The sequence below is a fragment of the Bactrocera oleae genome, chromosome 6 (assembly GCF_042242935.1).
Source record: "Bactrocera oleae isolate idBacOlea1 chromosome 6, idBacOlea1, whole genome shotgun sequence".
Taxonomy (NCBI): Eukaryota; Metazoa; Arthropoda; class Insecta; order Diptera; family Tephritidae; genus Bactrocera; species Bactrocera oleae.
In genome coordinates this window covers 65,469,354-65,496,720 of record NC_091540.1, presented here as the reverse complement: position 1 = coordinate 65,496,720, position 27,367 = coordinate 65,469,354, and the positions used below count along the sequence as shown (strand labels likewise).

The following is a 27,367-nucleotide window of genomic DNA, read 5'->3' as shown; positions in this document are numbered from 1 at the left end:
ATATCACCTTATGAATTTGAAAGTATCGAAATTTTTGGGTTTTGCATATATATCGAGTATTTCTATACTGAGGAGATAAGAGCGTACTTGTAAGAATTCTTTAGTTTAGTAATCCGCTCCAAAAACTTTTAAAAACCTTCAGAGTCGGTGAGGAAAGTTTCTCCGAAACGGCTCGATCGATCAACTTGAGAGTTTTTCATGACCTTCTTAGTTGTATTTGTCAGATAAAAGGTCGAAGGCATAAGATTATTGAAGATAGTAATTTTTACTCTGTAGTAATTTTTACTCTTTTTCACAAAAAACGATTTGCTGGGAAGGCAAATTTTTTACAAATATCCTTGACTAGTCCTTCGTAATGATCGCAATAATCATTCATCTAATATAATATTAAGTATTATACAGTTTTTGGATTTGAGATTATTTTAAGCGGAAAATTTTTCCTCACCGCCAAACACTTTTTTTCGGAGGTCCTGCTCAGCTGCGAAACCAATGGTATCCAAAATTTTCCAAAATTAATCATTGATTATTAAAGTTCATTAAATTCTGTAAATATTCGTTATTTTCATTCATTTTTTAAATAAAATTCCTTAAAAAAAAAAAATATTACTGAGAAATGCGTTTGTTTTGACTTGTAAATGCATATAATCGCCTAAAATGAACTATTTTTATTAGTAATAATTTTAAATACTAATTTTCCTACTCAGTTTCCAAATCATTCGCTTAGCCCTATGTTATAAATATATATTCAAACATATATACTCATACGCTTTTGTTGTATATGATAATATAAATCCAACTGAATTAGGCATAGATAACAATTCATATATTCCGAAGTGCACTTCACTGCCAACTCGGCACTTTCAGTTGACTTTCTAATTGACTAACAATAAACAGCTAACTCTATGCATATATTTACTTAGACAGGCAATTGGCATTTGTCTGCCCACAAATGCTGCCCACATTTTCGAAAACTACCGCGCTTATTTACTTACCGGTCACTTTTACTATTGCCAACTGCATTATATTATGCGCATCTGTATGTACTGAGCAAACAACGACACCTACCCGCCTATGTGTCTATATATATATTTATGTTTCAAAGTGAATGTGTTTGGATGTGTGAGTGGCTGTCTTTAATAAAAGCAAAAATGCTGTTAATTTGGATGTTTGCCATGGCTGACTGAATGCTAGCGATTACTCGATAAATAGTGGTGGTTGGTAAACAAAAGCGTTTATGTATGTGTGTGCCGTTATATACTAATATTTATATATACTATATATAGGTATATATGTTGTAACTAAGTAGAATACTGAATAGTGTCCGGCAAACAGACAAGTCCTTGCACTCCGTTGAGCATTCAGACAGAAAATTAGGTTCAAGTTCAAGTTTAATTACTTTGGCTCTTACTTCCGAACAGTTATTTGTACTTAGATATAATATAACATAAATTTATATATTGTATATAATATATGTATATATACTAACAAAGGCTGCTTGTTGTTGTGCCCAGATTATTAAGTGGCTTTTGCAAGAGTCGCTGCTAAAAATGTGTAGTTAACATTCCGTGCTGTGCTTGCATACATATACATATGTATATTCTACATATACTGTATAAATATTAGGGTGTCCGTTACAGGGTATATTAAGTTTGCCACGAAGTTTGTAACACCCAAAAGGAAACGTCGGAGACGCTATAAAATATATATACACGATCGTTAGACGAGCTGAGTCGATTTAGGCATGTCCGTCTGTCTGTCTGTATATACGCGATCCAGCCCCTCAGTTTTTGAGATATCGGTTTGAGATTTTTCACAGTTCTCCGCTTCCCTAATAAGCTGTTTATTTGTCGGAACCGCCGATATCGGATCCCTATAGCATATAACTGCAATACAAACTGACCTATCAAATCATGTCCTTGTATTGAAAATTTTTTTATTGAGCAAGATATCTTTACAAAATTAGCTAAAATTGGCTAATTTAAAAAAAATTCCGTTCTAAAAAAAGTTTTTTCAAGTTTTTTGCACAATAGCATTACTTTAAAGTTGTGCATCAAATGTACTGAGCCTTCAGACAAGTGGCTTATAAATTATATGTTGCTCATACGACATGGTGTATTCTACTATGATTGTTATATACATGAGAAAACGAATTTTTTACATTGGATCATTTTTTTTAGCCAGAAACTGAAAATTTAGGGGGCAAATAGAAATGAACTTGGAAATAATATACACCCTAATACATTTATACGAGGTATGGTATTTGTATATATTCACCAGTTAATGAAGTGTAAAAGTGTTTTCATTTCAAAGCAAAATTTATGTGAGTTACTTATCTACACACACATACATAAATTGTTATTGATATTTACACTTGTAATTGTAATTGGGTGTATGTATGTGTGTGTGTATTTGTCCGGCTTAGTTAGTTTTCACCTAATTTAACAGACATAAGAATTTATTACTTCATTGTGTGTTTAGCACATTTCACAAATGCAGAAGTGTCAGTTCAATTGCTATTTGCATTACAATTTGTGGTAAGAAATTCTTTGTTATTGCTATAATACCCTGTTATTTATTAAAGCTTAAATCAGTAAATGACAGCTACACGACTAGGGAGAATAAATTTAAAAGACCGATTTGTATTGTAATCCACAATTTTGCCAAATTTCATTTAAGGGTTTTTGGTTTAAAAAGATATAAGAAACCAACTTCGGCTGCAGCAAAGCTATCATACAGATTTACCAAAGAATATTGCATTTACTAAACAAAAATATTCTTGCTTTGAAAAAGTATCCCAATTAAATTAATTTGTAGTGATTTGTTAAAAATTTTTTTGAAATCTTCGAATGCGAACGAATATCAGAAAATTAAATTTACTTTTTTTTATTTTATTTAAAATTTAAATTTATAAAGAAAACTGAGTTATTTTATTTAATAAGAAATATACAAAACTTGTTAACGGAACACATCTGTAAGTACTCCATAAAAAATTGCGACCTTTTACTTAAAATATTATTCTTCTAATTTTCTTTGTGTTTCGTACAAAACACAACGAAGAAAAACAAATTGACCTAATGGAACAAAATCAAAAAAAAACAAAATCTTACGAAATTCATAAGCCTGATCAAATCAATACGATACCTCTCGACAACGCTTAGCATTAGACTTTTTAATGCCACAAAATATGCTAATGAAATCGCATTAAAGCAGACTAAATTCGCATATAAAATTTGATATATTTTCGCTGATAATCATTGCTGCCATTGAAACTCAATGATTCGCAACAAATTTTCGTGTGAAGCGCAAAAACTGCCGGAGCTTAGCAGGCAGGCGAGGAAACAACGACGAAAGAGAAAACACAGTTACAAAAATAAAATAAAACTTGTTACAAAGAAAATAAAAAGCAGCTTAAGATCCTGCCAACGCTGCATTGTTGAAGAAATAAAATGAAAAAAAAAAACAGAAAAATATCTGCAAAAATTCGAAGGAGCGCGCAAAAAGTCAATAGCAACAGCTCTCATACTTGGCTCGTTTAGGCGGCGCTGCTTGCTCAGTGATAATACATTACTTTCATCTTTCATTGGCAATTCAAACACCGTATAAAGTAAGATAACAGCTGAAAAAATGTTTTTGTAGATAAAACAACAACAGCAACAGTTTTTAGTAAAATTTATATAATAACTGTCGATGATATTAAGAGGAGGCGTCTTAGTGCCAATGCGTCGCTCGATGGAGATCAGCTAATTTAGATTGTGCAAATAATATTTTGAATTGTATCTAGGCGTTATAAATACTGGTTTATGCATATAAATGATAATACACGCCAGTGGAAAAATTTAGTTTCATTTAATGTGGTATTTAATTAGAAAATATTAAAAATCAATATTCCATATAAATAAAATAAGGCATATTTAAAATAAATTTATTTAATAAACAATTAATTAAATTTTTTTTCTTATCTAAACTAGTACACAACGATATCTTCCCAACTTTTGCTAAATTTATAATATTTAAATTCCTTTTGCAATGCTTTCATGTTCTTCGCACCAATGTTACTCATACGCCATGTCCCACCATTTTAAAAAGCGCCTCAGCTCACACAATACACGACATTTTCTCACAAATAAAAATAAACATTTCAACGCCAACAATGTAGTTTATTCAACAATTGTGTTCCTTTATTCATACTACAACAACTATTTACCACCTGCCAGCGATAATTTCAACATTTCAACGTTTATTGGGTCATTGCGAGTTCGATCACATAAACCTATTCAAGAACAGACAATTGTAGATTGTAGTAGTTCATAGAAATACTTCCCAGATTACCGTAATCACGTTCTTTTATTAGTCGTTCAATCACTATGCGCTTTTTATGGAAATCTCTGCTATTATCTGCTTTAAAGCTACTTATGTAAGATTTTACCTCTCAGCGATTACGCTTTTATGCCTCTGAGTTGGAAGCACGGTAAAATATGATAATAAAAAAATAAGCTTAGTAGCTTGCAAAAAAATGTAGATTTATATAAGAGTGTTAAATAATTATTTTTAATACTTAGAGATTACCTGCGCCTTTGAAGTAGCTATTTGAAAGTGTAAGGAAAATAAGGAAAATTGCTAAATATGCTTTCAATGGAGTTGCTTGTAGAATTATATGCTATAATAAATTTAAACTCAAAATAGGAAGCAGAAACTGTTTAAAATAGAACACAATTTACTTTGGAACAGTCTCATGTAATAAAATGTTTGTGCAGTGTTGCCAACTTTCACGAATTTGAAAGGTTATAAACCTAAAACAAACATTTCTAGGAAAATAGGTTTAAAAAAACGCCAAAATTACCTTAAACTATTTTAAAGTATAATATAAAATTTTTTGCAGCGTTGCCAACGTCACAAATTTGTAACTTTATCAAATTCAAAATCAAAATTTCCAGAAAAACCGGTTTAAAATTTTGCAAACTGACAAAAATCACATGTCCAGTTCAACAGATTTAAAAAGTAGAAAAGTTAACTTCATGTCAGTACCATATTAAGAAACTTTTGAGCAATGTTGCCAATCTTCACAAATTTGTAACAATTTTAAAATGTGAATGTAAAAAATTTCGGTTAAAAACTGTTAAAAATCTAGCAAAGTAGTTTCGTAGAAAAAATGTGTATGCAGTATTGCCAAATTTCACAAGTTTGTAATCTTTTACAATTCAATTCACCGTAATTTACAGTGATATTTGTTAAAAAAGAGGTGAAGTTTATTTAGGAGCTGTCTCGTAAAAAATAAAAATAAGTAGGATTGCCAGCTTTCACAAATGTGTAAGCTAAGCCAATTCAAAATGAAATAATAATGAAAGGTTTTGAATATTGAAAAACTTTGCTTTAAACTAGACTGATATATATATATATATATATATATAAATGGATAGGGCTGCTACGTTTTCTGAATTTGTGTTTACAATAAAATCAAGCTGATTGTCAGTGAAAAAGGTCTATACAAACAGTTTCATTGAAAATTTTATTGAACTGAATTACCACTCTCAGAAAATCAAAACCAAATATCGAAAAAGCAAAATGTTCAAAAACATATAGTGTTTTTTAATATAAAGGTGTTCAAAATTAACACTTTGAATGACTTTCAGAGTAGAGTTACCACGTTCTCAAATATTTTTATGAATTAAAAACATCAGGACTCGGGTAACCGATAAAATTAAGTTAAAGTTTTATTGCCTTAAAACTCTAACAATCATATAATATATATTTAAGACGCAATTACAACAGTTTACAATTACACATATATTTAAGACTTTCATATATATATATTTATTCTTTTTTATTGTTAGATATTAAATTTCATGCAAATATTTCTCTTATACTTTCAGGTGTCCGCTGTGAAAACGGCACGTAACAGACTCTCAACACAATTTGCATGCTGAGATATAATTAAAACCGTAGTTGCAGTTTATAATAGAAATTAAATGCAACAGACACACCTGCAGGCAGCAACGAAACCTCATTTAATAACAGTGGCAACCTCAAAGCACAGCTGTTAACTGAAGCTTCCACAAACATCGACAATTAAATGACATCAACATAATGGCATCCAATGAATCACAGACGATTTACTGTGGCAGTGGCCTCGATAATTTTCACACCAGGTAAATATTTGGAAGCTTATTGTTAGATATTATGGTAGGTTTTATAATCAATGCTACTCTTGTTAAATTTACGCAATTTTTTTATTGCCCATTTAAAAGGCTAAAGGTTGTGTAATGCTTAGAATAATAATTGGTTGAAGGAAACACTTAAAAGGTATTGAATAGATGCTTGAAAAAAATATACTATGTTATAAAACTTTAAATTTACAAATGCCTAATTCCTAACAATTAAATGAAAAGATATGTATATTTTTAGCTCTGACCATACCAACGTTTTGTAAACCATTGTTTAAGATATAGTAGCCTGGCAAAATATATGAATGATCAGATTAGATAAGGACTTAAGTCAGTGTAAAGCGCTCAAAAGGAACTCAATTTTAAAAATCTATTCTAAAAGTAAAGAAAAATTTTGCGACTACCTTTTCTTTAGTATTTTTTAGACATTTATTTGGGAACATAAAATATTATTTTGACTTTTTGATACAAAATGGCGACTACTAGGCTCTTCTATGGCATCAGCCTCTTAAATATGGCTTTGACAGGCGACAGAAAATCTAGGACCTTGTACAATATAAAGAAAAATAAAAATCGGGGTCTTAGTATACATAGGATTTGGAATTTTAGAGGACATGAATCATAGATATAGCAAATACCAGCTCACAAATTAATGCTTACTAATTATTATAAAGGGCAAATCTTATTCGTAAGCCAAATTTTGAGTTAAGTTCAATAGATCTTAACTTGTTTCTTCATAAAATTATACAGATACAAGATTCTATATCTTTTTCTTGAAAATCGGCTTTCCATTTATTTCACTTAATAATTTCTCTCTAAATTTAACTGATTCCAAAAGTATTGGAAAACCCCAAATACGATTAAATATATTGAAAAATTTTGGAAATATGAAAATTCTTGGTAAATAGTACTAAAGTAAAAGTTTTTAATTTTATAAACAGAAATAATAGTTATTAATTTTAAAAATTTTATTTCAAAACTAATATTGAAAATTCTAATAAAACTCTACTTACTTTCAAAGAAACCGAATAACTTAACTGAACGGCTTTTGTACAAATAAATGGATTCAGAAAAAAATACTGCAATAAAGCAGTTGCAAGGAAAGACAAGCTAATCAAAAATGCGATTGTGTGTCTATTTTAGGCATAAGCGCTAAATCCACTCCACACATATGACTAAGTCATAGCTGCATGCATGAGAATGAATCCGTACTCACCCATACATACATACATGCACAAGCAGTTATGCGTTATTACCACTAACCGAATGTATCCATTAACTGTTGTTGTTGCTGCTGCAAATTTTGTTTTATTTATTAATTTTGTGCTGCAAATATATTGAGTTGCGTATACGCCATGTACACCGTGCCAAGCGCATTTGCGGTTCGTTAATTGCTTCCGAGCAATCCAATTCTATTGCTTTCCGGCCCCACCTCAACACACCGCAATACAACGTCTAACATAACACGCTCTCTACGCGATGTGGCAAAAACCATTAACGTGTTTGCATGCATGTAATTGAGCGTGTGTTGGTGTAGGTGTTGGCGCACACACAGAAAAACACAGTGATTGTCATTGAGCTTTCACTGTGTATTTGTTGTAGTTATACGTTTACGTTAACGCACGCAATGTGCTTACGTTGTGCGCGCCCGGTTGTGTTATTGTTGTTGTTGGTGTGTGAGTGCGTTGGCATTTAATGTCTACATTAATGTGTTGACATTATAAAAACTTTGTTGCCGTGTTGTTGCTGTTGCTTATGACATGTATGTGTGTTCGTATTTTCATACCTTGTTTGCGTTAATGCAATCTCTGAGCGGTTGCTTTGTTCATTTTGCGCATGTGTGCGTGTGTGCTGCGTGCGCATTGTCAGAGTAAATTTTCTTGGTGTGCTATTTGGAGTTTGTTCACTCGCCACACGCGTGGTAAGAAGCATCATTTAAATTAATTACACTCACATATGCACTAAACACGTCAGTATGCATGTGGGTGTGTGAACGTGGAATGTTACTCAGTGATACAAGAGGATGTATAATTGCTTCATTAATGATTTGAGATATTAAGTAATAAAAAAAATTGATTATTTTCCGCTTTGTCAAACCAATTATACTTTCACATACTTTTTGATGTAGACTGGTTTGAAAAGCGTTTTGTGCCTATATATATATTTTTGCTATATATATGTTTGTAGCATACGGTAACAATTGCTCGAAGTTGGCATTAAAATATTAATAATTTAATTATGTGCTAAACATGATACGAAATCATAAACAAGTAAAGCTCTTTTTCGTTTGAGAATGCGGATAAACTCATCAAATTAGACCTACAAATAGTCACAGACGCATTAAATTAGACTACTATTTGATCTTTTGACTCAGCTTTCTCCTTTATCATAACTCAAAAAGGGGTAAACTACTCAACGTTGCATACCTCTACAACAAACAACTCAGTTATGAAATATAGCTGAAAGGTTCACACCTCCTCAAAGTAAATAATATTTTTTGCGAAAATTGCATTTGCATTGCATATCGAAGATTGCATTCCTCAATATAGTTTCCATTTAACGCAATACACCTATTATGGTAAACATGTAGCTTTTCACTTCAAAATAGGACATAGTTAAGTACTTCTTCATTGTTGCTAACTTTTTTCACTCATCAAAAACTTTTTTGTGATATAAAAAAATGTGAATAGCGCAGATCTGAAGAATATGGGGGTTGCATATTCCAAAAAATGCGTTACCAAAAGTGCTATATCTCATGAAATCAATATACTTGTTTTTGGAAGGATAAGGCGAACTAAAAAATACTTAAATTCGTTTAAAAATATTTAAAAATGCTATCCACTTCTCCTAAGGATGTTTCAATTAACAGAATAAACACATCATCATCAAACAAGGCTGATATCAGTCGAAACAATTATACAGCGCCTACAGCATAGTTAGAATGATTCTTTTTAAGTCAAGGTAATATCATAATGCTACTCTCATAAAAACCCTCTTTTCTCTCGGCAATATAACTGGGAAAGTCCATTTATTAAAGCTTCGCTTAAGTCGAATTTTTCAATAGCAAAATCATTCGCGACATATAGGAACAGGTATATAAGTTATAGGTGATATCCAACCTATATGATGCGTGCATAAGAACCTCAAAACCAAGCTCCCGGGGGCTTCCGGTGAATCGGTAACGTTGTGTATGGCCTGGCCGTGTTTTGGTGGATTACAATCCTGTTTTGAGCGGTTGATTACACCAAACAATCAAATTGTTACCAATACACGTCTGAATTAAGACTTTGGCTGTACGGAAGCAACTCTTAGCAAATGATGCCCTGACAATCCCTCTAAATAAAAAGGAAACCCCATTCTGATAGTCAATCCTGGTTTGGTCACCGTTTGCGCCAATCACGAACGTTTTTGCTTGTCATTTTCATAGGTGCATAAACATTATTCACATGTCGCTTGCGTTTTCAGATAGCTAAAGTCCGCAAAAAGTGCCTTTGAGGTGGACAACCTAACGACCAAAAATTGGCCAAAAAAAAAAAAACAACCCTTCAAGCACCCATGTACTGCAGCGTGTGGACCCCAGTTTATATTGGTAACTTTTTATGGCAAATACAGGTCAATCTGTGAGATATTTTATATAAAATTCGGATAGAATAAAATCGGTTGAATCGAAGCAATAATTCTTTTAGCCCTCATTTACCCAATAGAAAGATTTTCGAACTTCCGGCTGACTTTATACCGCATATATCGACAAATATGTGGGTTATCTTAGTAAAATTAAGAGAGCTTGATTTTCTAATAATGGTGCATATGTGCATAAAATGGGTAAAAATGAGTGAAAACTTGCCCTAGACTAAAATCTATTTTACTATAAAACTTTACCAACACCTGAACGTATTTTGCCGGATTTGATCTTTTCTCTAATAAAATGTTTGGTTACACCCGAACTTAGTCCTTCCTTACTTTTTTCGAATATAATCATTTGAAATCACTTGACTTTATTGTATTTTATTTTATTTTAAAAGCAATTACACAGCACACTCCGATAGTTTCACTTCATAATTATATCTCTAAATTCTCTTTCAATACAGCTACAAAATTTGGCATGGCTACATATCGCTCATCGTCTGTATACTTGGCACCGTAGCAAACACACTCAACATCATAGTGCTGACACGCAAGGAAATGCGCTCCCCCACCAATGCCATACTCACCGGGCTCGCAGTGGCCGACCTCGCCGTCATGATCGAGTATATACCCTACACTACACACGACTACATACTCGCCGAGCGACTGACACGCGAGCAGCGTCTCAGCTACGGCTGGGCTTGCTTCATCAAATTCCACTCAATATTCGCACAAGTGCTGCACACAATTAGCATATGGCTGACAATCACGCTGGCGGTGTGGCGTTACATAGCCGTCGGCTATCCGCAAAAGAATAGCATTTGGTGTGGCATGCGCACCACCATATTCACCATCATCACGGCGTACATTGTTTGTATATTGGTGGTGTCGCCATCCTTCTACTTAGTCTCCGCCATTGTGGAGTTTCTCGAAACCATCGATGAGCATGGAAAAATCATATACTCGGAACCGCTGACGCAATTCATTATCGATTATCACAATGAGATGGCAAATCAGACGCAGCAATTGCAGTTGCAGGCACAGGTTACAGCAGCTGCATGGGCAACTGGAAATGCGTCTGCCGCAAACGGTAGCGTTTTGGCAACAACATATGACGCGTCATGGAATGCGAGTGATGTAATGGTTACTACAGCCTCGACGCTTACTACTGTGGCTACCACAACCGTGTCGCCATGGCAACAGCCGCATCACAACATCACCGTCTATAAATTGTATCACAGCGATTTGGCGCTACACAATAAATCGCTGCGCAACTCAACCTTCCTCATCTACAGCGTACTCATCAAGCTGATACCGTGCATTGCGCTGACGATACTATCCGTGCGCCTGATAGTGGCGCTGTTGGAGGCCAAGCGACGGCGCAAAATGCTTACCAGCAACGCAGCGAACGGCATGAAGCCCATCGTCAACGGCAAGGTGTTGGAACAGCGACCGCGCAAAAATAGCAAAACACTGGAGAAGGAAAAGCAAACGGATCGCACGACGCGCATGCTGTTGGCGGTTTTGTTGCTCTTTCTCATTACTGAATTCCCGCAGGGCATTATGGGTTTGCTAAACACCATGCTGGGCGATGCCTTCCTCATGCAATGCTACCTAAAGCTGAGTGAGTAGTGCTAACTATATGTAAATGCCTAAATAACTTTGAGAGTATGTGCATGTATGAGTGCGTGTGTATTAACGTGTTTTGTAGTCACTTTATATAAGCGCGATAGCTGCCTGGTAGTGCAATGTTCACATAGACTGCTGGATATTCGCTTTGGCAGTGCGGTCTCTAGAGCCATTTAGACACTGTCAGCACTTTGGCGTTGTGGCGTTGAATTTTTACTTGCATTTCGCGGCCAACAAATTGCATTGGCTGTGCGCTGGGACAGCACATTAACGTCGCTCAAAGTATATAATACGCCCCAGCGCTAATTAAAACTTTCCAGCCGTTCGCGAAATGCGCTGTTTTTAACTCTTTTTCACTCTGGTAACATGATGCACAAGGGTATTATTGCTTTGTGCATCTAACGGTTGTTTGTGACATCGCAAACTGCATGAGATAGTTAAAGAGTCGCGATGCCTTTTGATGAAAAATTAAATTTGACGCACAGTTGATTTTGTAAATGGGCGGAAATGTTAAATTGCCACGCCCATAGAACTGTTCAATTCAAATACATTTAAACTGCTATAAAACTTGAGTTTGATACAATTGCAAACCCCTCAAAAGTGGATAAGGTTTCGCTCTCTTAATGTATATATATCATAAGGTATTAGATTTATCTCATTAGAATTTACTGAAAACCTTCGATATTGAAAACACAGTTGCAAATTGAGTAAAAACCGAAATTGTATCTGTACGAAATTGCGATCAAAAGAAACTTTTGACTATGGGCATTTTTGGAGCAGATATTTCTGATACTGGGCAATATACTGTAGAATCATAAATGGGCATGAGACTACTAAAAAAGAATATTGATTTGGTGCCAAAAGTAAACCCATTCTGCTCAAATTTCAACCAGTAACGAATTTCGAATTAATTGGCAGCATTTTTACAATTACCTTTTGAGATAATCTCGAAAAATCTCATAGATATTTCTCACAAATGCAAGAGTTTTCCACATTCGCTCACGCACAAATTTAGCTCTCCCTTACCTCTTTATTTCTTAAAACTCTTTTACTTTTTATACCCTGAACAGCGTATATTAAGTTTGCCACGAAGTTTGTAACACCAAGAAGGAAACGTCGGAGATCCTATAATATATATATATATAAAGGATCAGCATGATGAGCAGAGTTGATTAAGCCATGTCCGTCTGTCTGCCTGTATATACGCGAACTAGTCCCTCAGTTTTTAAGCTATCGAAAGCTAAAATTGTGCCCCTGTCCTTTCCTCACTAAGAAGCTGCTCATTTGCTGAAACGGCCGATATCGGACCACTATAGTATATAACTGCCATACAAACTGAACAAACGAAATCAAGTGCTGGTATGGGTAACTTTTTTATTTGACGTAATATCTTCACGAAATTTGGCATGAGTTACTTCCTAAGGCAACAATGTAATTTCTAAAGAAATTGTTCTGATCAGATGACTATAGCATATAGCTGCCACACAAATTGACCGATCGGAATCAAGTGCTTGTATGGAAAACTCTTTAATTTGACCATGTATCTTCACGAAATTGGATCAGAATCAAGTTATTATAAGGAACCTTTGTATCTGTGAAGGGTATTATAGCTTCGTTGCAACCGAAGTTACCATTTTTTCTGGTTTTTCATAACTTTTTGTCTTTATACTCTACAGTTTTGTTTTCCTTTTCTAATTGTATTATCCCAAATATTATATTCATTTTGCAAAACTTGTTGCCGCCTTCTCTCGATCTGCAGTCAATTCTATCACTTTTTTCTACCATTTTTCTATATGTCTATACTCGTATGCAGCCGACATCGGCTTTTGCACCCTTTCAGCCACTCAACAGCAATTAAAAAGTAAATCAAATTAATTACAAAAGCGCTGCTATGACATTGCTGCAGCCCGGGGAGCCCAACACAAATAACCAAGTACAAAGCTAAAGAAAATGACAAAATGCAATAAAAGCTAAATTAAACAATTAATAATTTTTCCCACTTTAACCACTTGAACAACTTTTACAATATTTGACTTTTAGCGACATTTTACGCGCTACAGGGAGTAAAACAACATAATTAATTGCAACATTTTAATGGTTGTTAACAAGCGAAATATGTTCTAATGAAATCAACAGCAGAAACCAAAGCAACAACCACAATGATTATTAATATTTGTTTGCCGGGACTCAGCTACGCGACCCTTTTTTTTTGGAAAATTTGTAATGAGCTAAAAAAATTCAATAAATTAATTATTTCTTTATATTCAATCAGCTTTTCCCAAAACTTTTGAACTGTTGATTATTTATATTAATTTTGTGTAGCAAAAATTTAAAATTGTTGGAAATTTTTTATTCTAATGAAATAAAGTTTAAAATATTTAATTAATTCTGTTAATTCGTTTTTTAACAACTCTTCGATAACTCTTCAGTTTTTTTAATCTTTTTTAAAAAGAAGAGACCTTGAGTGGAGTTATTTCATCTATTAAGTGCTATCCTTGTTCGATGAGAAAGAAAAGTTAAGGTCGTTGTTTTAACTTTTACATAGTGTTGGGTGCTATCAATGAAGCCTCATACTGGATTTGTGGAAGTAAATCCATCCGATTGCCATAACATGTGGTAGTAGAAGCTCTAATGACTACGCTCATTAAGTAATACAAAAAAGACCTTCAACATCAAATATAGCGGTTTTATTAGATCGATATTGGTGTGAAAACATATTTTCTTCACAAATAACACGCTTTGAAATATATATACCTAATAAAGATCGACGTAGCGTATACGTAACATAAGTTGATATACATTTTAAAGAGTTTGCAAGTCGTGTATCAAAGTAGGTATATCTGTGATATTTTTAGGACATTTATGACTCGTATACAAAATTTTACTATTTAAATTGTTTCAGATATCAACCCGAAAGCCATAATCTTGCACATAATGCTCTATTAATGCGTGATGTTCAATCAGTTGTTTCTACATATTTACGATATTTAATCGCTGCTATTCATATTCATTGACACATATTTTTAGTCCTCTTAGTAATTGTAATGTTGAGATCTATAATGAAATGACTTATTAAATTTTCTGATTTCAGTAAACAGATCAGTTGGCGCATGTTATGTATACGACACGTTATTCTCTTGAAACGCAAATCTTGTAATATAAAGGGATTATAACCAGTTGTGAAGTTCAGAAAATCGAATTTATTTGCTTATATGTACATATATGGAATGAAAATATATTTTAAAATATTCTACGAAAATTTCACGTTGATCCGGCAAATAAGTAGTACCCTAATTCAAGCAATTATTCAACCTAGTGTAATCGGCTCCCAAACTTTTAAAACCCTTTTTCTCGAAACGCTGTTTTCAGAGTCGATGAGAAAAATCCATGTATGTATACTTATATACATTTTTCAGCAAATGAAGGAAGGAAAAAGATTTTTCATTATTTAGGCCACTCAAAAAAAACGTATTTTTTCATTATTACCTTTATTGATATATTGTTTTAACTATTTCTTTTTGTTCATCGATTTGAGATAATTTTAACCATACGAATCTTCCTCACCAACAGACAACTTTTTTAGGAGGCCTTCCTGGAGATCAGCTACGGGATCACACAAATTGAAAATTTTTCAAAATTATTATATCACCGATTTTTAAAGTACATACATGTATATCTAATTCTGTAAATTTATATTATTTTTATTTAATTGTTAAATATAACACCTTAAATTCAAGAAAAACGCGTTTTTTCTGACTTTTAAATGGATATAATTCCTAAAGTCAAACTTACTGAGATATTTATTAAAAAATCTCATTATTTTGCTTTAATAATTGTTTGATAATTTTAACATTACCTTCTTTTAAATATATGCATGTCACCTAAGCTATTAATTCAGCATAAAGACGTTATTTTATATATGTTATGTTTAAAATACTCAGAAGAAAATTTTTTACGCAGTATATAGTTTCATATATATATATATTTTTTTTTTTGCTAGTAAACGAGCTTAAATATATTATATTCGTGAGAACATATTCTAATTTTCTTATTCCTCCAAATTTTCAATAAGAAGAAGAACAACTGCAAAATTATCAGAGTGAACATATTTAACGCAGACAAAATTTAATAAATATTATAAGCAGAAAAAACTGCATCTCTTTTCGTGAATGCTTCTTCCCTCAATTTTGACTAAAATCGACTTTTTCTCTATTTGAACTAATTTTCCACGCGCATATACTGTATTTACTTAAAAAATAATTTTTTGTCCACAAAAATTCGTATGTGTAAGTATTTTTTTATGTGTATGTAAATGCGCCACTTCAACTTGAAATATAACACCGCTATTTAGGCATAGAAATGGTCCACATAAGCAAATGCGCATATATTTCAGCTACAATTTTACATATTTACAAGCAGTTTACATATATGCATATATACCATTTAGATGCTACTATAAACACTTGAATATAAATAAGCAACAGCGTGTTGGCATGATTTAAATAAATGGTGGCAAATAAAACGCTTTCACGCACACATATGAATAATGACATATATGCTATTTATTTGAGCAAAACAAACATATTCAGTCACATATCTAGCATTTTGTTGTTTGACAAATGCAAAAATAATGAAAGTATTTATATGCGTCGCCACATTAGGCACACACACTCCTCACTTTTCGAATGTTATTTGGGTATTTACTTTTGCTAATTGAAGCAATTTTTATTCGGTAAATACGGTGAATTTAGCAAAGTATTGCATAGAGAAATATGGGTGTATGCAGATATATAATCACTGCATAAATTATAAAAATATATAAAATTTTTATTTACGCAAATAAATTAATATGAAATTTTCTACAAACACTGAATTAATTAAGTTCGAATCAGAATTTTGTGTGTTTTAAACTAAAAGCTATACGGCTATAAGTTTATAAATGCTATATTTATGTATATGTATATATATATATATTTTTTTCTTTTTGAAAAAATATATTTGCGTTAAATTTTTCACAGCTAGAGGAAAATTGCATAATAACTGCCCAAGGAAATAATAATTTTAGCACAAAAACAGCATATGTCAAAAGGCAATCGCTTATCGGCAGTCAAAATATTACTGCAGGGTGTTTTATTATAATTTTATAATAAAATACATTAATTTTTAATTTCCAGTTAATAATTTCGATTTTCAAATTGGGGAATAAATACAATATACATTTTTTGTAGTTTTACGTCTACTCCCAAATATGTTTCACTTAAAACCTCCCAAATACTTTACTAGGGGGTGTAAATGCTGAATTTTAGATAATAATGTAACGCTACTCTAAATCTGTTTATCTACTACTATATCTGTTTATGCTAAGGACAAATAAAATTGTTGTTTTGGAGTCTATAGTTTGCATATTATAAATTACTTAGTTCAGCCATAAGTTCTGTTACACGTTCAGGCCGTTGTAAAAATTAAACTTTAATAAATTTTTTAATAAAATTAATTGTGTCTAATAACAAATATACTAAATAAGCAACGTACAATATTTTATTCAAAGTGCTCACCTTTTGCTTTCACACAAGCCATTAAACGATTCGGCCATGAATCAATAGCAGCACGCATAGTTTTTATTGGTATGGACGACATTGCTCGAATCAAAGATAATTTGACACTCCCCTGATTTCTCTGGGGTATTCAACAGACCAATTGTCTTCCAATTCTGACTACAAACTGTAGTCCAATAATTCAAATTTACCAACTACAAGAAGATGAGAATTCCAATTTATTCCAAAAGGCTGCCATTAGGCAGAGTTTAGGAGACATAATCACATATTTTTATATAATAACTGGCAATTATTATTACCTGGAGATGAGCTATAATACCCTTTCCAGGCCCATTTTTTATAGCATATAAGGGTTAAAAGGTCTTTATCTTGATATTGATTGAAGAATTTGTATGGCAGCTATACGCTACAGTTGTCAAATCCAAGCACTTTGTTAGGAAATTCTAGCGCTGCCTTGGACAATAATATTATATATGCCAAATTCCGTGCAGATATCTTGTCAAATTAAAAATTTTTCCATAAAAAAACTGGATCTTGATCGATCAGTTTATATAGTATCTCAAAAACTGAGAGCTAGTCTTCGCATATAAACAGACAGAGGGGCATGACTTAATTGAGTCAGTCACGCTGATCATTTATAATATACTTTATAGGGTCTCCGACGTTTCCATCTGAGTGTTAAAGACTTCGTTGCAAACTTAATGTACGCTACTCAGAGTATAAAAATTGCATATTAAATTAAGCTGAGCAAAAGAAAAGTATATACGTATTCTTATGCACAATATTTAGTTAAAATATTTGATGGTCAATAACAAAGAAATGTGTAGCTGTAATTACATAAAATCCAATTACCTTATTCAATAATATTTTGCTCACATACTTGTGAGTAATTCATTAAACATTCCATATTGAACCATACTTTCAACACATAATGGACTTGCTAATTATAATTCTCGATTTGCAAACATTTGCATATACTTTCGGTGAATTGGATTCACAAATAATATTTGAGTACGAAAGCAAATGCAAAATTTCAATAATTAAAATTCACAATTCGTTTTCCATTTAATCAGCTCAGGCAAGGGGCCTTCAGTTGCAGCAAATGCACGCATATTAAAGTAATGAATATGTAATTATGCGCCATTACTTATGCGTGCGGCATATTTCGAAATTATTTGCAGCTATTTTGGGCCCACACACACACACATTTGCATTCGTGTTGTACGACTCGTGCGCAAAGTAGATTGCTACAGCTTCGCACATCCGTTTGCAAGTCACATGAGCTGACAGTAATGAGGCGAATTGTCAAAACTGCCTGTTTAAATAAACAACAAAATCGAAATGAAATTTTCGTTTGTTTAAAATTCATGTCATCCATATATTTATTGCTGTGTGTGTGTAATTATGAACATCTAAATGCATTCGTGCGAAATTTTCTGGTGTGTATGTGAGTATGAGAGCGTATTTAGTCACCGAGTACTTATTTATTTCGCCTGCAACACAGACGTGTGGCATATGTAAATGACAAGCGATTATTTTCGGCCTTGATGCTTTCGGCTGCTTGTAGGCAGCGTTAGGTTAAGTCTAATGACAGCGTCTTGTTGGTGTTGGTTTGAGAGTTTGCTATGCATGATAGCGGTAATTGTTTGAGCAAAGTACTTATCTCACTTGAAAACTTTCACTATGAAAATGTAATTTTCTTGCAAATTTGATATAAAAGCAATTTGCAGTTGAATAAGTGGACAAACGCTTGAAATTTTTGCTAGAAAATTTTTCTACTATTATGACTTTGGCAGGGAAATAATTTTGCTTAGTATTATTTCTTTGCCAGAAAGAATTTTATATACTATCTGACCAAATTAGTATCCGAACTGTCACAAAAGAAATAAATGTTCACGTATTTTGATACAAATCTTTATTATTGCCTTCAAAATAGGATCCGTCTTAGCAATTGGAAGCATGCCAACGTTTAATCCAAATTTCCATACGCCTGTTAAAAATTTTGGCTGTAATGGCCTTCATATCATATAGCTTTACATTTTAAGCCGACTAAATTTTAGTCTACAAAAGAAAAGTTTCTTAATATGTTTCCAATTTTTTTTTAAGACATAAATAAATACGGCATAATGGCTTTCTCGACGCTTACAAAATTGGAAAAGAAATCGATTTTGTTCCAGAGTCAGAATTGGCGGAGAGTGTTGTCGCATAGTCTACAATAATGACAAGCTCAGAATCAGGCACCTTTTTGAACACTATTTTGGCTTCAATCTAAAAATATATAAACTATAAAAATTTTATTATTCTAAAATAAAAACGTGCCCACACACACAAAGCCTCCTGTTAATTAAGGTTGAATTCAAATGCAAAATTTCTATAATCATTTTTTTGGTAATCTTTGAGAATTTCACCCTTTCTAAAGCCATCATTGACTCTTAATTTCTAGTGAGTTGTTTCACCCTATGCTAACTTTAATTTGTTGGTAATTCATTTGTACTTTTTGTATTATATGTGTTACATTTCAGTAACTGGTATACATCGATAACTACATAACAAAAACCTTCGCTGTACTATATGTATGTATGTCGACTTGTCCCATTATTGGAACTCAGTTTGTGAGCTAACTAGTAATATAATTGATTTAACCGCAATTTTCATAATGTACCATGAATTAAATATGCCAGCGTAATTACAATTTAATCATCCACATGTGCAAACTTAGTTCTGAATTAAAATATTTATGGTAATATGGTATATTATATAACTTTAAGCCAAATTACACTATTTAATAATTACTAAATGTGAATCAAATTATGAACTTTAGCAGCTGTGGCTACTAAGTATTAAATTATTTTCTCACTGAATAAAAGTGTATACGGAATTTTTGCAAAATCGCCACTGAGTGCACATACAATATATTATACTTAAATATAAATGTTTAAATTTCCATAATTGTATTGTAATTGTGCAATATTTTTGGAAGCATATATGTGTGTGTGAGTAATGCTCAGTGCAAATTTTAATTGTAGCTAAATTGAATTATGATTTTGTGCTTATTAAATTACTTAAAACTGATTAATTTAAAACTGCCATTTAACATTTGAATTTGTGGCATGTTTTAGTAATTGCAAAAATAATACTATTTACTAGCAAAATAAAGTATTAGAACAAAAAATGTTAAATTCAACAGCATCAAAGCTATAATACCCTTCACACCTTTCTTATATAATTAGATCACATAAGATCTTTATCTTGATTTCGATCAATCAATTTGTATGATCTAAAAAATTTCTTCGAAGATTATACCATAGCTTCGAACAATAATCAATACAAAGACTGAATTTTTATTGATAATTTTTAATGGCAGCTATATGCTATAGTAGTCCGATTCAAACAATTTCTTTTGAGATTGTATCCTTGCCTTAGATAATAATCCATACGAAAATTCATGAAGATATCTGGTAAAAAAAAGTTTTCCATACAAGCGCTTGAGTTTATATGACAGCTGTGTAAATGCTATAGCAGTCCGAGTAGCTTCTTGGAGATAAATGGACGTAGTGCAAAATCTCAAAAACTGAGAGACTAGCTTACGTATATATAGACGCTGATGATTTAAGTATATGTATTGTACTTTATAGGGTCTCCGACGTATTCTTATGGGTTATAAAAACTTCGTAGAAATCTTTTCAGAGTATAATTAAATTATATGTAAAAAAATTCTTCAAAAGTTTTCTTCTTAATTTTTAAATCACTATCGCTAAATCGCTTTTCTTATTAACAAAATCAATACTTCTCATTCGCTGTATTACGTTTTTACCCAGAAGCACAAACAAATACACATTTCCATCACAAACAACAACAAGAAATTGGCATGTCATTTCAGCATTCAATTAGTGTCTCAAATGTGCAAACGTGATTAAACCACAATGCGACGAAATCTCACGAAATGTAAAACCCAACATTTACCTTAATTACATTTCCCATAAATTAGCATATTGAGTTGTGATTTTGCGGCATATCCGTGTGCCTTTGAGACTCGTTTTCATTGTTTATGTGTATGTGTTTGTGCTTCGTGTTTAATTGCGCTGCTAAATGTGTCGCCATTTTGACAGTAAACACAAAGTAGGCTCGATTTACAATCAACCTTTCGCTAATTAACTACAGGGTGCACTCACTTTCACTCACAAAATACCGTTAAGCGAGAGATATGTGCCATGTACTTTGAAATTAAAGCTCTAAAATGAGACTGGCTTTGTAAAATTGCTTACGTGTGCGAGAATGGCTAATGGCTGCTAGGCTTTGTACATTGAAATAGTAGTGCACCGAAAATAAGTATGTTTTTGGTAAAAAAATGTAGACTTCATAGTGACATTCCAAATTATCATCAAAAAATCTTTTTTCTTCGATCATTACCTGAAAAATTTATCTAAGAGGGTCGTGTGAAAATTTCTTCGGAGAATTTTTCGGGAAAAACGCTTTTAAAGTTTCGGACGCACTAAATTAAAAAATAAACTCATATCTCCGAAACTATGTATTTGCCGGATTAATTTCTAATTTTCGGAGATTATTCTCAAATATATGAACATACGATGTGCAAGCAAATGGATATAATCCCTTAAGTACCTTAAACTTATTTTAACTTAAAGTATTGTGGCTTGGTATACATAGTTTAAATTCAGTAATTCAGACCATTTATTGTCTACACCAAAAAACATTTAAATGGTGTTAAAAGTATAATGTTCTAAACTATTTAAGCGGCTACCCAAACAAATCTAGAACCGTTCTGTGAAAGATAATCAAAATATTTTTTTTATTAAAAAAGCTATGAAATTGCTGAAATTGAAAAATCTGTTTAATGTAGAACTTACTAAATGTAGGCAGCAATTTATTTAGTGGAACACCAGCAAGTGGCCTATATTTAGACGTATTCTTTAAAATAAAAATATTTTACCGAAGTAACTAACTAGAAAAGGTAAGCTAGGCTTGGGTTACAAAAAAAAATCTCGCATGAAACTTAAATAAAGAAAATGTAGGCATTCACTTGGAGTTTCAACTGTCGGTTCACAGTATAACAATCAACTAAGCTATTACTAATAATCAGTTTGCCACCCTCAGAACGAAACATCAGAGACCCTATAAACATGTACTCATGCATTTAACATATATTATTGTCTTAAAATGAAACATTTAGATATTCTAATCAAATACTAAAAATAAACTTTAATTTGTTTATTGTACGGATTTCACTGTCCGCTACTGTATATATGTGGTATATCGATTTAGATACATAAGTCTGTGCGTCTGTATGTCTATATGTACACGAACTAGTCCATTAGTTTTTGATATGTCGATCTGAAATGTTACACACGCTTTTTTATACCCAAAATGCTATAAATTTATCGAACCGCAATATGATATATGCTGCCATACAAACTGATCAATCAAACTCAAGATTCAAGTAAAGGAAATTTTTTATTTGACAAGATGCCGAAATTTGGCATGGAGTTTAGCCCAAGTCAACGGTATAATTTCTGAACATATTTTTTAGATCGGACCTGCATAGCATATACTTGTAGCTCTCATACAAATTGATCGAACAAACTCTAGTCTTTATATGAAAAGCTTTTGTATTAATTTGACGATGGATATATTAATAAAATTTGACTTAGGTTATTGTCTCAAACAGAGGTCTGAAAAAAAATTTCAAATCGAATCTAAGGTCAAACTCTGCGCACTTATGCATTAACACATATTCGGTATTAAAAAATGCATTGTAATCTGTTTATATATATATTTACACAGACGAGTCTACGAGTTTATTAAATTACTTTCAATTTATGTATAAATTTCCCCGTTCTTACATAAATTAATTCCCTCAATTTACGCAGTTAAGTCTCCTATACATATACACATATGTGCATGCATATAGATACATACGTCCGTACTTAGGCACAAATCGCGTGTTGATTAGGTGGGTTAGCAACAAACCTCGTTGACGCTAGACAACAATTTTAATCCAATAAATACCAAAGTAATCAACTTGGTATGCGGCCAACAGACACGAGTGCACATATTTTATGTTTGCCAAAGTACGCAGAATTGCCAAGCATAAATTAATATTTGCTGGTTTATTATACTTAAGTATGTTTATGAACGCGTGCTTGTAGCATATGGGTCATCGTGAGTGATATTATGCATATATGTACATATTATTAATATACAACACATATTGGCGATATTGACAACTAGAAATGTTTTATAAAATATATATGCTACATATACTTGTATACTATATGTATTAGTAAAGCATCAGCTATTTATATATATAATTTCATGCAAATATGATTAACGCATGTGTTCACATGCTATTAAACATGCATAGGTTGGAATTTATGCAGCAGCGCTTGAATATGCAATCAATGACTCTATAATGACCACACATGGCGTATGAGCAACCAGCGGAGCAGCAAGTGTTGTTTAATTAAGTTGACCACTGACGGTGAGCTACTGTTGTTGCACGCTGTGGGCCAACACAGCTGGAGAACGTCAGAGCCAGACGACAGCTAGACAATTGCGCAAGCGTAATCTACATACATATGCATGCTGATGCGTTGCATACATTTAGGCGTATGCCTTATTCACAAGCATTTGCGCCTTTCTAAAGCTATATTTGAATAGAAACACATAGATAAACACTCATACATTTATAATAAAATGCTCTTTTCGCTTAAAATATTAATGAAATTTCACTTATGCGTTGAAGAATTTTGAAAATATTTCAATTTGAGCTTTATAAATCCAATTAGTTTGGCAATGAGTCTTAAAGCATTTCGTTTGTAAGTTATAGGATTATCTGAAAAGCTGTTTGATATTGATAATATTAAAGTATTTGTGAAGAGCTTAGTTTTCAAATTTCTTTTGCAGAAATAGAATTAAAATTTAAATAACTTCAAATTGCAACTTGTTATTTCGATTTCATATACTTTTGCAAAGTCTTAAATATTTATTGGTATGCATATATATATTTTATTGCTGTTTTATTGACTCAAATTAAATGTTCGAATTAATAGTTTGGCAACATTTCAAAAAGTATAAATGATAAAAATCGTAACATTTATACAAAAATTCAATATTCATCTGATGCGTTTTTAACCAGATAGATTAATTTAATCAGTTGCATACATAAATAAGTATATTAAAGGAATTATAGATAAGATGAAAACAAGTCCCAAAGTTGCACTAGCAGCTCTACTTGACCTTACAGAACAGTTATAGAACTTTCACAGAAGACAACCCTAAAAATAATGAAGAAATATAAAGGAAAGATAATATTGTGTCAATAAAAAAAGCAACAGAAACAAAAGACGTATCGTAGATAATAAATTTCAAATTTAGCATAGTTTAAGAAGAAAAACATCATGGACTCAAACTCAGATAAAGAAAGAAATAAAACCACACAAACAAGTGTGAAACACAGAGGAATCCAAGACTGCAGTAGGCATTGACGTGGGAATCATAGGCCTAAAAAACAAAGCTGTCAATACCCATGGACGAAAACACTAGCATTTTTCTAGCAGATGTAATCGCTATCACCTCACGTGCAGAAGTCTTAATCAGGTGAATGACAATTAAGCAGCAGACTCGGATGAAAGCCAAGCCGCATTGTTGGCAATATCATAATGCCAAATTAAAACTCATATGGTGTGGGAATATGACAGCAAACTTAAAGCAGTAGCCAAACGAAATAAAGTTCGATTATTTCGTATTCCGGGATATACAAATATTGAAAACAAAAACGAACTAGCAGACAAATTTTTGAAAGTAGCAGTTTCGGTTCCGCCGACGGGACTAAACGCTGTTGCCCAATAAACCCTCATACTATAAAAGAAGAACTGGGACATGAGGAAGAGAAAATAGGGTTTAATTTAGTAGTGATGTAATTAAAAACTCGAAATTATTTTATTTAATAAAAATAACTTAAGAATAACATACTAATAGGATTTCTTACTTGACACTGCATACTACGCAAGCATATGCACAGAATAAGAATTAGCTCTGACGAAAGTTGTCGCTTCTGTGAGCTTAAACCCGAAACACCAGTTCACATATTATTGGAATGAAGAGGACACAATAGACCTATTTTCGCGGTGCATATCCTCCTCCATCTGTCTACGAGTATACGTAATTAAAAATATATATCAACTGGCTGAACATTCATGCAGTACACCATGTCGTATGAGCAACACAAAATTTATAAAAAACTTGTATGAATACTCAGGTCATTTGATGTATAAATAACTTTACCTGCGTATTAATTATAAAGGCATGTTTTTATGGAAAAATAGTCACTATTGCAATAAGATTATTAAATTTTTGTAAAGAGCGACTTTTGCACATAAATTTATGTATTTATGAGCATTTTATGACAACATGTGAAATATTTGTATTCGTAAGCCTCACCAGCCTTTTAAATGATTTAGCTTTATTCAAATAATCATTATCTTAAGCTTAGTATGAATCTTAAGTGACCAAATAATTCGGACATGGGGTGCTAACTTTAGACCGCTACGTCCACGTGTAAGCTATTTCTAACATACATATTTGTATAGGATATACATATAATTTTCCACGAAGTTTTTAACACCCAAAAAGAAACGTCAGAGACACTATAAACTATATATATAAATGATCAACGTGGCTAGCTGAGTCTATTTAGCCATGTATGTCCGTCTATCTATCGATTTGAAGCTTTTCTGCCCAAGAATCTACTCATTTATTGAATTGACCGATATCGGTTCCCTATAGCATACTACTGTCATACAAACTGACCGGTCATAATCAAGTGTTTGTATGAAAAACTTTTTCGATTAATTGTCTTCTCGAAATTATGTATAAATATATCGATTATATAATTCAATGGAAAACTGAATGATAAAAATCTTTTTATACACTTTTATGATATAAATAAAAAGATGAATCTGCGATGGATTTTATAGCTTCGGTATACCCCATGTTAACATTTCTTTTTATATAAGAAATACTTTAAACTTCTCTCCAACACTTTACTGAAATTTCCTAAAAGTTTCATCAAATTTATTAAGTCACTGCTTCCAGTTTTTAATATACTTTCGAAATAGGTGTGTAAAAAATGTTTTTAAAAACATCGAATTTATACCCAAATTTTTTTCAATCATACAATATTTAAAAAAGATTTAAAGTTAGCATAAACTGAAACTGCCTAATCTCCCTCTTTAAGCTTTAAGATAACAACGCTGTTGAAGTGTTGCGCCCAGGTTTGCTTTGCTACCATCACTCAGCACTTACTTCCAGCCACATAACCCATTAAAGCCAGGCAATGGCAATACTAAGTTTACATAACCATTTAAGCATATAAACTGCTTCTCGGTAGCATATCCAGCAGCAATAAAGACTTAATCACACATAATCACTTTACTCAGTTCTCTCAATGTACTTTTCTCTTCTCTTCCATTTCCATTTCTTTGTGCACCGCCTTCAAACAGGTGACATCATGGACATATTGGCGCTACTCAATTCCAGCATCAATTTCATACTCTACTGCTCGATGAGCCGTCAATTCCGCACCACATTCACCAAGCTCTTCCGGCCGAAGTTCCTTGACAAATGGCTGCCAGTGGCACAAAACGACGACGGCGGCACTGGCATCAACGGCCGACTGCGCGGCGAATTGGCCAGCAAATCGCACGCCGTCGAACAGCAGTGTCTGACCACGCAGGTGACGAACGTGTAGCATCGAAGTCACATGCCTTGCTGTCGCGCCACGCCATCATACGGCGATGAGGAAACAAGCGTAGTGGCAGCGCGCAGCGGCCTCTGCGGCTGGGGTGGCACGCTAATGGGCAACGTTATCGGCAAGCATGCCGAGCGCTGGGCGAATGGCAATGGCAGCGCAGCTGCGCGTGAACACAAAACAGACGGTGATGATGTTGCGGCGCAAGAGACGGCCTATCGACACAACAACAATAATTGCAGTAGTAGTAGTAGTAGCAGTGCGGATGGCACAAGAGGCGCGCACTGCGTATTGCAACAGCAACAGCAGCATTATGAGGTGGAGCGGCAGCGGCAGCGGCAGAGCACCAGCGGTTGGCGTAGCAGCAATCGCAGATACAGTATGCTGCGCTGTATGCTCTGCAATCTAAAACAAAGCCACACGCCAACACAACAACAACAACAGCAGCAGCAACAATTTGCAGAACAACGCATGAAAGCACGTGTAGATCAGCAGGCGCAGCCACAGTCACAACAGCCGCAGGCTATTGTTGTTGCAGTGGTGGTTGGTGCCTCGATTGACCATCAAATACAACAACAAGAGCCACAGCTGAGCGACAACCTCAATGTTGAACAGCACCAGAGCAATACAGC

The 27,367-nt window shown here is 33.1% G+C and overlaps 1 protein-coding gene across 1 annotated transcript in view; it reads left to right on the top strand.

Moving 5' to 3' along the window:
• LOC106627414 (G-protein coupled receptor dmsr-1) overlaps positions 1–26,735 on the top strand; it is a 150,708-nt gene extending 123,973 nt beyond the window's left edge. The window contains exons 5-7 of the mRNA XM_014247511.3: positions 5,871–6,146; positions 10,250–11,409; positions 26,488–26,735. Coding sequence (XP_014102986.1) covers positions 6,085–6,146; positions 10,250–11,409; positions 26,488–26,735 — 1,470 coding nt within the window. The 5' untranslated portion in view covers positions 5,871–6,084. The remainder of the gene's footprint in view (positions 1–5,870; positions 6,147–10,249; positions 11,410–26,487) is intronic.
• The last annotated feature ends 632 nt before the right edge of the window (positions 26,736–27,367 follow it).